General features: G+C 35.7%; 2 protein-coding genes across 14 annotated transcripts in view; both read left to right on the forward strand.

The window, feature by feature from the left end:
• LOC128681970 (uncharacterized) overlaps positions 1-16,657 on the forward strand; it is a 148,816-nt gene that overhangs the window by 79,353 nt on the left and 52,806 nt on the right. For 3 of the 13 annotated variants that reach the window (XM_053766401.1, XM_053766395.1, XM_053766410.2), the window contains one exon: positions 13,402-13,509. The exons of the other annotated variants lie outside the window; for them this stretch is intronic. The gene's annotated coding sequence lies outside the window, so the exon portion shown is untranslated. The remainder of the gene's footprint in view (positions 1-13,401; positions 13,510-16,657) is intronic. 13 annotated transcript variants of the gene reach the window in all.
• Positions 5,367-7,692, forward strand: LOC128682026 (uncharacterized). Its single transcript, XM_053766486.1, has 2 exons — positions 5,367-5,927; positions 6,250-7,692. Exons 1-2 carry the CDS (start codon positions 5,598-5,600, stop codon positions 6,850-6,852), a joined length of 933 nt encoding a protein of 310 aa, XP_053622461.1. The 5' UTR covers positions 5,367-5,597; the 3' UTR covers positions 6,853-7,692.

Raw genomic sequence — 16,657 nt, forward strand, 5'->3', positions numbered from 1 at the left:
ACCCAACCGGGGATCAAACCCGGGACCTCTCGGTTCAGAGGCAAGCACTTTACCACTGCGCCACAGAGGTCGTTCTAAAACCGTAAATTAACTTGTTGTTGTTGTTGAAATGTGTAAGAACACATTTCATTTTCTGAAAGACGGGGTCAATGTGTTTTACAATACTTTATTAAGAGCTAGATTGCTTGCTATTCTTTATTTAAAAAAATAATAAAACAGTTTTAATCGCACGAATATTAACTGCATGTATCAAAGCATTATAGTGTAGGTTTTCACCGTCTACGTTTCATTTTATTCCTTCAAAAAACGTTCCATTTTACTTAATGGACTGTAGTTATTCATTTCCACGTATTTTCTCTCGCATTACGCCTCGTGGAAAACTTTTAGTGCAGTTTTTAATTAATCAACAGCCCGAGGCTTAGTCTGCGAAGATTAAATACAAGAACACACCGCACATGAAGTAAAACTGTGACGGGTACAGTCGGCTGCAAAAACTGCTGTTTATTTCATATACTGCCACTTGAGACTTGGCCAACCGGCACACTAGCGCCAACATCACATTTTTGTCACTTCAAAACCTCCTCGCCAACTTTATATTCTTTATTTAATTTATTTATATCATTGCATTACGAATATATGGGGCCGTCCATTAATGATATTTTACCTTTATTTCGTGATTTTTGCTGAAAATTTCAAGCCTCACGTGATTAATTGACGACCCCTATGTGAGTTAATTCTACACAGACATACATACAGTCATATCCACTTTATCAGGTTTTGTAATGGGCGAGATGAGATACATAAATATTTATGGGAGGTATTCTGCGACCGAGTAGTGTGGATGAATCGTTACATGCTCTTTTAATGCGAAAGTCTGTCTGTCTGTTCCGCTTTCACGACTAAATCGCTGGACCAATTTTGATGAAATTTGGTATGCATGTTGTTAAAGACCCCCGTTCAAATATAGGCAATATTTTTTTAAATCAACCTCAAAATTACTATAATAGGGGATGAAAGTTCGTAAAAAAATCTGTTCCGCTTTCGCAGATAAATTCACGCGGGCGAAGCCACTGGCAAGAGCTAGTAACCTAAATGCTAACCTTTTGCTGTTGACTGTACATGGCTCTGTTGGCTTTGGAAGGAAAAATAATAACTTAGGTGGGGTGTGGATTGTAATCGCGAGTCGTGACAGCCGGGTTATTTTTAGCCAGTCATCGCTTCGGTCGCTTTTGGAATGGGCATCTGTACTAATGTAATAAATCTGTATATCTGTAATAGATGTTTGTTATTTCTTTGGATTTAAATAATTATTGTGTTAAGTCGGGTTGTATAATTTTCCGATTGAGTAGGAAAATTAAGTTAGTCAAAATATTTTCCAAAAGTTTTAACTTATAATTTTATTTATTTTATAAATACCAATGTGAAAGTTTTATTCTATTTAGAACCATTAGCTGGGCCTTCCTTCATTATTTCCATTTGGTCCGGTTTTGTGTTAAAGTTTTCCAGTTTAATAATTAATTTTCTCATTAAAATTAATTATTATTAGAACATAGGGTATTTTTTATCCCAAAACTCCTAAACGAATTTCAATGTTCGAGCGAAGCCCTGAGTCGCATCTACGCATATTTTTAGAAGGGCTCAAACGTACACTATCCTATGTTTCATGTCCTGCGCACCCCACGCAAAGAGCTATCATAAAGCAATAGCGTTCATATTATAATAAATAGTACTAGAGCGCTCAGATGAATTATGACGTGGCATATCCCGTCCAAATGCCGTCCATATTCAGTAATCACTTGGACCGATCCTTGTAACGAATGCTTGATCAGTCGGATATGTTGGGGGAAGCTTGTGTTGGGTTGAAGGGACTGTTGATTCTATTGCGACAGGGCAAGACACTTGATCTAATTTAATGACATTTTTTCTATTGCCTATATAATTTAAGAATAAAATTTGTAGAAATTTTGCCTTTAGGCGCGATTGGTCCAATTCGCGGTTGGTCCAATTCGCGATTGATCCAAAATAAACTATTTTCAAATATAAATAAATAATTGTCAATCATTGCATAGTAAAAAAACAATCGCTATCCCTCTGTCTTTCCCTAGGTATGTGTGTTTAGACCTTAAAACTACGGAATGCAGGTTTTTATATAGAGTTATCAAGAGGTTTAAGTATATGATTTATTGTGGTTTTTCCCGAGCGAAGCTTGGATGGGCCGTTAGTAAGTACTGCTTCAGTTACAAAGTATTTGTTCAGTAACTATAACTTTCTGTTAATATCATAACTATGAATACAAGGAACATGTTAAGTATGTCTTTAAAAAAATAAATTTACACCGTTCTATGGGTGTTTCACCCCTCTGCTCTACCCCCATTCTAACCCCCCAATTATTTGCAAACACGTGGGGAACACAAAATATCCAACACTCATAAAACACCGCAATCCAGTTATGTATAACAAAACAACCTTTAATAAACGTTACACGGCGATTTTCTAAAAACCTCAGGTAACTCTGTGTCCTATGTTAGCGACAAACGCTGCAACGACACCTTACGCCAATATAAATAGGATGTATTTAATTTTGGCATATGTTGTCGACATAATCACATAAGCACGCACAGCCTCGTATTACGTCGTGCAGCATACATTCGCTCACCTGGAAAGTCGGGTTACATCCAATATTTTAGCTCCAGTATAAAATAAACAAATAAGCTAACGGTTTTGTGAACGCAATATGAACACGTGCCATAAATAATCCGTATATTGATTTCGCAAATCGCCTTACTTTGTCCTAGAACAGTCAAACGTATTCATGTATAAATTAATCATCACATTTTTAACCCCTTTTGACAGAAGGACATTGATGTCTGTGCTGGCATCGTAGCAGCTAAGCGGCTGAACCGATTATGATATTTTTTTTATATTTGAAAGCGAATTTAATCGATAGTGTTTAGCCGTTTGGCAGTCCAATTATCGGCTTTTTTTAGTAGATGAAAGGAAGCGAGCAACTTCTTCTTCTTCGACGACGACCTCGGTGGCGGTAGTGGTAAAGTGCTTGCCTCTGAACCGAGAGGTCCAGGGTTCGATCCCCGGTCGGGTCATGATGGAAAATGATCTTTTTCTGATTGGCCCGGGTCTTGGATGTTTATCTATATGTGTATTTGTTATAAAATATAGTATCATTGAGTAGACTATTGTAGTATCGGGACTAGCTCAATCTGTGTGATTTGTCCTAATATATTTATTTATTTATTTTAAAATTTTTATAATGAACTAGATGGATAAGGAGGATGGGCCATAGCAAATGTAGATTGGTGAGTATTAACGACTATAAATACGATCGCACCAACAGCTTATACCTTCCGAAGCACGCATGCGAGTTTACAAATGTCGCAGGTCGAGCGCGCGATCCAGATTTTACTAATGGTAAACTATGATTATAATGATGATTATTAGATATGTTATATAGACTATCAGATAACTTTATCAGCAAACGCTGAAACATGCCCTAAAACAAAAACTCGTGACATACAACATATGAATTAGGTTCAGTTACAGAAACTGAGTTAAGAACAAGTTCCACGAAAATATGTGGAGAGTCAGTGGACGTTATTTATGTGAAGTCGACCCTCTCGCAATTCATTTATACAGTAATTGGTGCTCTGAACAGTCAGCTTGTTTTTATTTGAACTATTTGTGCAAGCTGTTTTCATAAACTTGACTTAATTGGTATTAAGTTTTATGCAAGTAACAGCTTGAATTAACCTATTATTCGAAAAGGTTTCAAATGGCGTGTCTAAAAGCACGTGTGTTTCCTAGTGTCCAGTTGAAACTCAGTCCTTTTGGACTTATTATTGGCTGGGAATATTTTAATATTGTCAGCATACGGAAAAAGGCGCAACCAACAAGTTTTTGAAGTTCATTAATATATAAGTACTATTTCTAAAGTAGATTTTTGATAAATAAAACTGGAGTATAGGAGTTAGTATCTCACGACCTTTTCTCTTAGGGGGAGACAGGTTTTGTTTATCAAAATTGTGTAGCACTAGCCTTTGCCCGCAGCTTCGCCCGCGTAATTTCCCCATGGGAACAGTTATTTTTCCGTGATAGTTTGAAGTATGGAAATGTCCTTCTCCATACTTCAAACTATATGTATGCAAAATTTTAAGAAAATTGGTTGACTTATATAGAGTCTAAAGAGGTAACAAACAAACTTACTTTCGCATTTATAATATTAGTTAAGGATTAATTGGATTAGCTTTTAGAGGTAATACAATATTAGGTATTACCACGATTAAGATTCGTAATTAGAACTTGCGACCAACCATACTTAACTACTACACCGCAGCGTGAGTAATTACGATTTTTTTTAAATAAATTCATTCATCGAACCTCTCCAGGCTTTTTTCTCTGACATCCTTTGTTCTCTAAATGGAAACTTTATTCCGACACGTCTTTCACATTTCACGTCAGTTGCTAAATAAAATTAATAATTTTCAATCTTTGTAGGCTGTGTTTCTTTAACAATTGCTGTTGGCGGCAGCTCTGACCGGGGGCAAAATGTATCGGGTGCGAATGTCATACAAACTTTCACTCCCTTTTCTGGTATTTAGGAGGGAAAACCGATGTTTGAATTCGCGTCTTTACCTATATACAATATGGATGTATACCTAATTTTATATAAATCAATTTGACTGTGAAAGAGTCTCGATATCTTTGAATATCATTTATAAATAATGCTCAAAAATTTCTCTAGTCGTGGTGTCATGGCATAACAATTGTTTAATTGCAGATTTTCTTTCCGCTTTCAGTACTGAACTAATTTCATTTCACGGCTATAATTGTCTCGATTTTGTTGTGTGATGATGACAGGTAATTCCATCGTAGCATCTGAAACCTGGAAAGCTTGATTAACGCCGTCTGTATTATAATTATATTTCTCCAAAGCGCTACTTGTTAAAGTAAAATTAGTTTTAAAACAAGTGACCACTCCAACCTCGGATTTATGCCTCGGCACGTCGTTCTGAGGAGTCTCAGCTTTGCATAATTGGCCGGCGCACGCTAAACAGTGCATCAACCCTTGTTCCACTGCCCTATTTCAATGCCATTAGTGCATAGCTTTTCTGCATCATTCTTCAAAATAAATTGATATATATTTTTTGAATTTACCTAATATTACTACAGCTGCTTTAGCTGCTTCCGTTTGTTCCAGCTGTTTTTCTCATATGTACATGTGAACATGTTGAATTGTTAAAATAATGACGGCTTCATTCGAACCAACTTTTTGGTGTACAGTGATCACTATGTCCGTCCGGATATATGTATCTGGAGGTACTGAGTTCAGCGGTCTACACACCAAAGCCGCTGACCCGGCGGCACGGATCGCCGGCCCAACCCGCCGGCCTTATTTTGTACAATCATGCCGCCGGCTTGCGCCCGCGCGGGCAAGCCGGCGGGGCAGCATGCCGATGCCGACGGCATCCCTCTCCACTCACTCAGTCAGTTGCCCGCCGGCTTTCATAGAGTAGTGACGTATCACTTATTCATTCTCTGTTGTTGTGAAGTGTCGGCACTTTTATTTTTATCAACTAACCAATATGGAGTGGGACGATGCAACAGTTATAAAACTAATAGACCTCTATCATTTAAAAGAAATATTATGGAACCCAAAAAACCGTGACTACAAAAGCCGGCCAAAGCGTTACGACGCATTTAATGAAATTGCCAGTGAATTTGCTACTGATGTTCCGGAAATCGAGAGAAAGATAAAAAATTTAACTAGTCATTATTACCGAGAGAAAAAAAAAGAAGATAATTCAAATAAGTCTGGTGCGGGTACTGATGGTATTTATCATAGTAAATGGTTTGCCTACAAATCACTAAATTTTCTGCGGAACAAAAATGTGCCTACTGGAACCACCGATACTGTAAGTAAAGATATATTTTTTTTTTATTTATAATCAGGCAACTAGGGCCCCATAGACATATAATTATAATATTAGTTTATTTATTAGTGTATCTTGGTATTTACATTTTAACCCTTTCCCGGGCATTGGCAAAATAGTTGCCACTCAGGTAAAAAAAATGTGTTTGAAAAAAAAGTAATTGAAATGTTGAAGACTTATTCAGTGCCTTTAATAAAATCCATAATAAAAAAATACACAATAAATGTTGATTTTGACTAGAGATACTTATTTATTTTTTATTAAATTAAAGTAAAACGTCAGTCTTTTTCGTCTTTTTTCGCAGGACACACCGTCGACGAGCCACGATTCACAATCGAGACGAGAATCACAATCAAATCAAAATGATTTACCACAGATGTCACCAGGAGATTCACAATCAAATCATAATGATTTACCACAGATGTCGCCAGAAAATACAACTTGGCAACGAAATAAACGTCCTAAAATCAACCCTAATAAAGAGTTGATATCCGAAGCATTGAATATTATGAAGAATGTCTCCCAACGACCAAATGTGACAAAAGATGAGGATGGTTTATTTGGAGATTATATTGCGGGTCAGTTAAGACAAATGGATCGACAAATGAAAGCTATTGTGAGACATCGGATCAACAATATAATATTTGAAGCCGAAACTGGATATAGATCCGATACATTTACGGATTTTGCAAGACCAAGTAGTGTTTCTAGTTCACACAGTCATCCAGGATACTATACAGCATCTTCACTACAACAGGCGGTTGTAAGCCCTTCTACAAATAACTTAACTTCTTCTGAATACTCTGCCCAAACAAACTCAGATCCACAAACAATTCAACCTTCGTCACTAGAAACATTTGCTGAAGAATACCTAGCTCTAAATCCTTCTGATAGTGTTATAAAGTAATCTTCAAAATATGTTATAAATATTTAATTTTCTTTTTGGTATAATAAAGGTAGCTATAGGTAGCCCCATTAAAGTTAAATTTAAAATTAGTGTTGACTATTCCCTTCACACGAGTAGAGCTTGACATATGTGCGTAAGGAATAGCAAGGTTTTAATTTTAGTTTAGTGACACTTCTACCAATAGTTAATATCATGTTATTGGTTTACAAAAACACATTTCTTATTTTGTTTAAAATTTTATTATACGAATCACAATAAAAGTGTATCTCACTGTGTAATTTACGATTTTAGATTTAATGGATAATACATGGAACTACTTTAATGATTAAAAATAATATTGATTATATGAGTTGAGTTATTGGTTATATTGCCATTCTAATCCTCCGACACTAGAAAGAAAATAATGAGTCAACTCCACTCTTGTATCCTCAGCGGTCACTGTAGTATCCGAGGTTTGATTGTCTTCTCCTGACATATTATCTAAGCAACTGTCGTTTTCAAGATGTCTACGCCATTCACCGGGAAAGATTTCTCCTTGATTATTTTCAGTATCGTATTCATTTTGCTGAGTTGCAGCGGTTCGTTTGATATAATTAAATAAATGTATACACGCCAAAGTTACAGTAGTAGCTTTTTCTGGGATTAGCTGAATAGGTCTATGAAAAATCTTAAATTTGTGTGTTAACTGCCCAAACACGTTTTCAACTACTCTTCGCCCTCGACATACGCGATAGTTAAAAACCCTCTTAGATGATCCCATTGTGTGATTACCATCATAAGCCTTTATAATATGGGGTTGCAGAGGAAACGCGTCATCACCCAAAAAAAAATACGGTACTGGTAGATTCCTTCCGGGTAAAGGGGTTTTATGTGGTATATTCAATTAATTATCATTTAACAATCGACATAATGCTGAATTATTAAAAACCCCACCATCTGAAATCCGACCCTGACATCCCACATTAGCGTACAAAAAGTTGTAATCAGCATCTACCAAAGCAAAGAGCACAATACTGAAATATTTTTTATAGTTTATATAATCACTTCCACTTTTTGGGGGACATTGAAGTTTTATGTGTTTCCCATCCATTGACCCAAGACAATTGGGTATTTGCCATCTTTTTAAATATTCATCTGCAATTTCTCTCCATCCTTCCTGACTCCTTGGAATTTTCACATAATCTGAAAGTCCTTCAACTAAAGCATCACATACTTCAGGAATAATGCTTGAAATTAGTTGAGGAGATACTTTAAAGACGTCGCACAGGCTACTAAAAGAATTTCCTGAGCTTAGGTATTTTAACGTTATTGACAATCTTTCTACTGGTGAAACTGCTTTTCTGTAATTTGTGTCTTGTTTAGCTATTTTGTGTCCAACAATATTCAGTAAATATTCAAAGTCGGTACTGGTTAATGACAGGAAAGTCTTAAAAGAAATGGGTTTGTATAGAACCAAGTCGTCTTCCCTTAAATCACTTAATCTTTGACAAGTACTGTATTTATTGCGACTCATTAAACTTGGCCTAACCCAACACTTTCGTGTGTTGAGGGATCCACCGATAATAACTCCACAAACTGCTATTATTAAATCACTGTTATCGTCCTCCTCCATGTCAATCTGAAAATACTACTTCTGAATTATTCGCAACACACACGTCCAATCTCTACGACTATTTGGCAATTACTAGAACACCACATGCCGCGGCTGTCGTGCCGCCGGTATTGCCGCCGGCAAAGTCGTTCGGCTTGGACATTCTGAAGCCGCCGGGTTAACCCGCCGGCACTAAGCCGCCGGGCTGTGCCGCCGGGTCAGCGGCTTTGGTGTGTAGACCGCTTTCGATACCCAGCGCGATAATTTGTTGTGAACTTGTGATCACGGATTTTCTGCATTTCTGAGTATGTTGTGCTTGTGCCGTTTCTGTGTTTATATCAGACTCAACATATAAGTTTAATGCGGCCGTTGTTGTTTTCTTGTTCTTTTATTTATTCAGCCATATATAATCTAATAAATCTGATAAATCCTTCTCCGTTGTCCTTCCTCCATTTAACAATAGGTTCTCGAAACTTTAGCTACTTCGGTTTATATCCTTCCTGCCAATAAGGTACTCAGTCAAAACTGTATATTTGTGAGTGTGTATGCGTATAAAATGAATTAGTAATTTGACAATATGACAAAGTTTAACAAGAACAAATACTCAGCAAATCAATAGAAATCGTTTTGGTAAATGTCACCAGCCCACAGGTAACTTTCTACAGCATTCGTATACACAATCGTATCTATCAGTCGACGGTTTCGGAAGGCTCTCGGTTTCCTCTCTTGTCTATTTGGTTACGTAATCACTTTCCGTTACAGTCGTATGAATGATAACTTTGTTATTCGGTTTAGCTGATTTGGCACCCGTTTTCATTGTGTTTGCAATTTCTTTTGATATCGATAGATCTTGGGTGACTCTGATTAGAAGTCATTTTCCGTTACTATAGAAACTCAGTTAAGACTTAAAATGATATATTAATTATTATTTTTTATCTATGCGTGGCTATGGGATGAAATATTGAGGATTGTTTGAAGAGCAAGTAAGCACAAGCATTTAATCAGAAGTCATTATGATGTATGAAGCCCATAGCAGTTTGTGTCAGAATTCGTCACACACAGGCTAAATATAAATTAAAGTGTGCCATCAGACAAATACCTGGTTTCATATTCAACTAACGCTTACTGGTGGGTATTATAAAAACATCTGCGACCTAAAGAAGAGAGAAAAGAGCCGACACCATGTAATAAGAAAAAGGCTATTTAAAAAGAGATTATTAAAGAACTCTTAACGATGTCGATGTCGAAGAAAATAGATCTACATTGCATACGTGTAAACTTCAGATAACTTTTACACTACTAGTTAACAAGTCAAACAAGTGTAAAGTTTACTCAGCGCTGAACAAAGCCCTGTTTAACTGGCAGTTAAATTCGAATTGGCGCAGAATAATGCACATGCCCGGGGTACGTTCCAGAATGAAATAGGCTTAAATGATAGCATTGCTATTGTGAGCCTGAATGTGTAGTTGGCTAACATTTGGCTGTGTTTGGTGCTACATGGCTGGCGTGACATTGGGGCTCAGCGAATTGGTGAACTGGCAAAATAATATGATAACCAAGGTTTCCAAATGGATCTACAGATAATATCGTCGAAATAATTTAACACAAATAATTTCATGGAACGAAACAAACAAAAGCTGACGTGTTTAAGTTATAAATGGCATATTGTTTCGAACACGGATGGCAACGACTGGCGAGAGATGTGGTTGGGTTTAGAAAGGGAGACTTTTGTCCAGCATTGGAGCCTGCCTCATATTTTTCGCCTAAAGTAATCCTATCTAATATAACACTCTTAGACTAGTTGTGCGCCGCGAACTTAGACCTCGTAAACACAATGCATTTTTTTTCAAAATTGTGAATATTTCAAAAACGACTGAACCGATTTTGTTGCACACGTACTTAAAAATTCAGTTCATAAAATAAATAAATAAAAATCAGACCAACGTTTCAAAAGTTATCGCGTTACAAACATTCATACAAAAAAGTATTTTAGTCCCAAGTAACACAAAACGTTTTCTAATTTTATGTTTCTATGTCTATCAAGTAGAGCAAAGTTTCGAGTAGCTAGCTAATCCTAGACTGTTCAACTACTACCAATGTTTTAGATCGATAGAAAACAATCAAGTACCCTTAACATACGTACGTGTAATGAATATTATAGCAGACGAAGCAATCGCCGTTAATGTAATAATGTTTGCAATGACCTTCACTTATGTTTGTACTATTTATGTATGTTGTGTTGTGTGGGGCCTTAAATAGAAAAGTGAATTGCGGGTTAATACTATCGGCGTCTACATTTTGACGTTGTCGACAGTATTAATTTATTCATTTTGGGAAATATATGTAAATGAAACATATTCCCTAGGTTTTATTTAATTTAAACATTGTGTTGACACTGTCAGATTATAAAGGAGAATCTGAATGTATTTTTGTTAGATTGTGATAAGTTATAGATTATTGTTACGAATTAGCTAAAGGAACTCTGGAATAGGATCATTTAACGTTGTATCTTGATTTTTAACAGAAACACGCGTTTAAATTTCAGAAGAAAAGTACTTATACATATTATTAGCAAAAATAATTTAGCAGCAGAAAGTTATTTCTGATAATAACCGAACGCTCGATTTTAAAAAGTGTTTTCTCCGTAATTGAAACGACGTAAGAAATAAAATTATTTCAACTTGAAAAACAAATAGATTTCCATATGAACTCAAATGAGTCTGATTGCATTCCGAGAGCTTTTGTTGTCGGAGTTTTAACTAGTTAATCTTCTCGATTAATACAAATGGCTCGACCTGAATCTATGGATTATAATATTGAGAGCGCCCTGCTCGAAGTAAATCTGTGTACGATTTGCCATTAACCAGAGACCATAGAGCTTTAAAGCTGCAATAATTGTATGATACAGTAATTTTACTCTACTTTAGAACCGCGTTTCGAAAAGTATACAGGAGAAGTTTATTCAATTTCAATTCTTATTGCAAATTTTCTTAAATTAAATAAGGTAAATAAGTTGCATATGTCGAGGCAAGACAACATTTTAAAAATATCGGGTCTGGATTTACCGTCATACTTAAAATTCTTTTGAATAGATTCTGATGAAATTCAGGATTATTTTAATATCTAATACTACAAGGAATTTTTTTAATCATTGCACAAGATTTTACAATATATGTACCATCAACTATTACATCATTGAATGCCAATAATAATACACTTTACTAAACGTTTCTTTTCATACTAAGTCTACCATTTTCTTTTGATTCTCCATAAGGCTGCCTAGAAGAAATTACTCACAGCGATGTGGCCACCTTTTGCGCATACAATTTAAGTTTCAAGATTGTAATTGTACCTTTATTTTTATTATGTGTAATAAAGGGGGAATAATTGTAAGTCCGAATCAGCAAATTTGTATGTAACATTGTCATTTTAGACAGGTTTCTTGGAAACCAACTCACTTTCATCACCCAAATCTTGTCATAAAGTGCATTGAATAAAAATTACAACAAGGTTAAGCTGTAGACACTTTCATAGCAATTATCTCGGAAGCCGATTCTCGGAAATGATCAGAAATAAATTTGCTTATACCTATACCTCATTCTTCAGTGATAAAGCGGTGTTACAACACGTCAAGCCGTGTGCATTATTTATTCCCATCGATTTGCCTCCCTCTGCTTGGCGAACTGGCCACCCTCGCGCGACGAACTGCCTGCCCGTGAGTCATGTGCGATCGTTACCGCGGTCATTGACTCCATGGAGACCATGCTTATTGTTCCTTGTGGACTGGTGACGTCATCATCGCGATTTCATTTCGCAGAGATATCTACAGATGGATGAACTAGAACAATGTTGGAATTATGCTTTCGTCCCCACTAGTAGATCTTATTTATGATGATCAACTAGTGAGAGTTGACAGAACATGTAGGATTAAGTTTTCTTTTTAACACCACATTTGCAAATAAATTATCAGAGTATGTCTGTGATGTCTAATTCGACTATGTGAAGATTTTCATTGATTTAATGAAGACCTAAAATAAGATTCTAATCGATCCTGGCCGTAGCATCGCATCATTTCAATAACTTGAGATAAAAGAATGCAAATAAAAATAGTCTAGATTGAGGATCAGGTTGAGGCAAACGTATTCATAAATTCAATAAAAATTAAATCGATGTAATGCTAATAGCTTGAACTAGCTATATTAAATTATTTCTTCAATGTACTTCATGATTATATCGAGAGGCAGACGATAATCACAGCGGTATTACGTAGATAACAGAAATAATTCTGAAAACATTGAAAGACCTCCAGTTTAACTAGAAGAAGCGATTTAGAATTCAGAGGTCATTCCTGAGTTTCATAATGTGGGGGTTGACTCAGTCGATAGAGCTATAACAGTAGCTTGTGGGTAGTCCAAGCTTATTATTCACAATGACTCGTATAATCCACAATGAAGTAGTTTCGGAGGTATGTGACTTGCCTGGATGGAAATATTACTGTAATAAGACCCAAAAAAATGTAGGGTGTTATTAAATGTTGCTTTGTAAGTGACAGGTTTATTCGTGGTAATTTGTCAACGTTTCCCTTTATTTAAATCGCAATAGAAAATGTAACGTTTACGTCTCTTTCGGTCTTACCTGACCCTGAGGCAGAAACCTACACTTTCTGATTCTCCTAATAACTGCAAATGCCGCAGAACTAAGCTTTTTGGATAGGTCATTAATATGAGCATCCATTGTAATTTGGAATCAAGAATAATTCCTAAGAAATTACGATATTATAAACAAAACTTAATACTCCCTCGTCGAAGTTGTTTGTTTTGATTAAATGTCGATATCAGAACATTTTCCGTTATCCTTTTGAGTACTGCCCTCTGACGTCGTCGGTAAAGCTAGAACTCTTCACTCCACGTGCACGTAGTACAAATGTCTGGCCTGTTAATAATCTCCCTTTGTTTCAGGTAAGTTGGCTCGTACGGCGCCCGATCCTCCGAGTTTGTAATATCTGCCCGGCTATATGTCATGAAATACACCTACGCCTTTATGATTTAAATTTTATTGTCTGCACGGTAAGTTGGGAAGCTTGCAGATCTCCTTTATGCGGCGGCATAGCGGCGATTTTGATAAAGATAAAAGATATTTTATTTGCTAAATACGTGGAAATTGATAAATCAAAAAAATGCTTAATCGCTCAGTTGGTTTGTTAAGAACTGAATATAGCTGAGCTAATATTTTGTATATACTAAATAGATAGAAATTATATTATTTTACAGAAATGTATATTTTTTGTAATATGTCTAGATTTATTTTGCACTTTTATTGCGTACATCGGCTAGTATAATATTAAACCCAACATAACAGAACTCTACGTTATACTGATTAATGGGACAATACCGGATGTAAATACCAAGAAACTCCTATAACAATACAATACTTATATCTGTATTTTATTCTTCTCAGAATAGTCATAATCTTGATCACAACACTCAAATAAGATCTTTCGTATTATGAGAAGTAACCATTCTAGCAAATATCCACTTAAAAGCCTTTTTCCACCGATGACAACATTCCTAAAGCCCCCTTGAGACCAGATCGTCCAATAAACAGAGTCCTGTCCCATAAAATATTTGGCCAATCATTACCTTGCTGTAATTATTCTGATGAAACGACATGACATTGAATCTGTACTTTCGAATAGGTCTTTAAAGGCAGATCAATTAAATAAATGCGATGTTTTTACTTTAGAACGAAGTGTACTTTGTAAAACTAAAGAAATTTTCGTTATAAAGTGAAAAACATTAATGAATAGTATATATAGACTTAGTTTTTTATATTTTAATTAGCCAAACAGACAGTGGCAACCTCGGTACCTATATATCCTATAACACAAATAGTTCATACGTTTGGTATTGCAGACGTCACCAACGTTAAGTCTTTTGCCACAGCAATCCGAAATGATACGTCTCCGTCGTATTACAAACCGAAACACAACAATGCAAGCACTACATATTCAATCTCACACGATTCAAATGCATCATTGTCTTTTATGCTTGTCGATAGTCCTTCCAAAGTTTTATTATCTTTTATATCTTTATTTATTACAGGCAAATTTATAAATTGACAATTCTGTTTGAATCTGCTTCAAAATTGTTAAACTTGAAATTATTTGACACTGTGGCGAACCAAAAATTGTCAGACGAATCAAATAACAAAGGGGAGGAAAGAGTAACCCTTTTGTAATTAAAATAAATCGACTGTCGCGGACAAAGGACACTAAACAAAGACGATCAAAATTTGATTCCCTCTTCAAAATATTTATCGCAGGAGTTTCCATCCACCCTGTTCCGCCCTTAAAGGACTTTAGATTTAAAAAAATTTGCACCATAAAACGTGGAGATTCATCTACAAATATAGCCGCTGGGAATATTCGTGATAATAATGTTGTATTTTTAAAAGTTAACTGTTTTTTGGTACGATTTGGTAGTTTTGATACATGGACACAACTATCTAATAATAAAATAATTGTTATTCTGTGAATCCGCTTGCAAGTATAAATACACTACTCCTTGTTTTGTTCAATCAATGGCTTTTCCTTTTCCTCAATAATTAACTTTGCTAGTCGATCATTTGTCATATACCTGTCTTATCGATTCCAGTAATAAATTAACACCTTTCTAAACGAGTACTTAATCTTCTACAGTTAATACAAGCTTACTAGATGTTTGATAAAAACTTTGTTCTTCTACAAATTGATTGTCAAATTTGGTTAACACAATTCCTCTGCTTATTCAACTTATTTCCCGAATCAATACTACATTTTCTCGTTACGCTCACATCGACTCCAATATCAAAGGATTGCGAGTATCGAACTATTTATTAGAATCAGAACATTGCAAACACACTCGAGAGTTGCTTCGTAAATTGAATCAGCACTTGTAAACAACATTGAGCAAGCAAACTGTATGCGACGCGTTCGCAGGAGTCGAGGTGTACCTACCGGTGACCTGGAAATCTGACTCGATGCTCGCGAGGCAAAGGCTAATTGCAAGGCAAGGGAATTCCTGCTATCGGAGGTTTTCATATGTACTTGATATTTAGTTAAGTTGTTAAATTTTAAGAAGATGTAATTTTAAAGTTGCGTAGATCAACAACAAACATAGATCTGATTTTTTATGAATGTTTTGATGATCTTCAACCCTATGTTTTAGAATCGATCGGATTGGAAGACTTAATAATGATCGCAAGATTCATGAGTATACTACTGTACTCATCGGGGTAAGAGGAAATCTATTGGGCTGATCTGAAGCTAAAATTTCCATAGAGTACGGAGCGCGGTTATAACTTTAATAAGTTCAAGAAAAGCGATCTTTAAACTTGCCGGTAAACAGGAAGCAGGCAGTATCAGCCTTTATTTTCTCGGGTAAAACTTAAAGAATATTTCGTTAATGACGACGAACTTTATTATTCTCAAGTTCATTAGTAAAGTTGCCAATTTCCTTTGAATTTCCTTTCGATAATTTCGCAAACAATTATGCATTATTAACTGAAACACTGAAGCTTTTGACGAAGCAATTTTTCGCTCGAAATAGTAACAAAAATCCGAAGGGCACTAATAATGCTATGGCCTTTGCAACTTTTATTCTAAAATAATTTAATTTACCCTATTTTGCAATTAGACATCGACGTGACGAAGTAGAAGAATAGCAAAAGATTCGTTTGATGTAACTTCGACCGCGCGCAACTGTAACTATTGGGTCGGTAATATACATTTTGGAGGATAAGTTGCAAAAATCAGGACCAACTTTTGTGGGTAATGTGGCATTTTCATGAGGAGTCTTCCTCAGTAGTATCTCTAGTAACCCGAAATTGTTACGATAGCGAAGCCACCAGACATTATAGATGCTCTCAAATTAATTAGACGTCCGTGTGATATTTTTCTTTTATTTTTTATCTCTTTTTAATAATCTTGTCCATTACAAAACATATTAAACCTCAAACAAGAATTTCTCTGCGGCCAAAATCCTCTTTAAAAACTCGAGCAAACTTTTTTACGGCCTGGTCGCATTAACATTGTAAATTTACATTTTAATGCAGAGTAATGGGGCTATTATGGATCACCTAACATTGGATCAGAGCAAATATTATTCTTTAATCATTACAATATGGAAAATTTTCTCGAACCCAATTGTTTGTGTAGGAAGCAAGATGACAAGGCCG

This window comes from Plodia interpunctella, chromosome 2 (genome assembly GCF_027563975.2).
Source record: "Plodia interpunctella isolate USDA-ARS_2022_Savannah chromosome 2, ilPloInte3.2, whole genome shotgun sequence".
NCBI lineage: Eukaryota > Metazoa > Arthropoda > Insecta > Lepidoptera > Pyralidae > Plodia > Plodia interpunctella.

Excerpts from the sequence above, each read along its gene's own strand:
- LOC128682026 (XM_053766486.1), top strand. The coding sequence starts at position 5,598 with ATGGAGTGGGACGATGCAACAGTTATAAAACTAATAGACCTCTATCAT. Across the intron at positions 5,928-6,249 it reads CTACTGGAACCACCGATACT|GACACACCGTCGACGAGCCA; the intron begins GTAAGTAAAGAT and ends CTTTTTTCGCAG.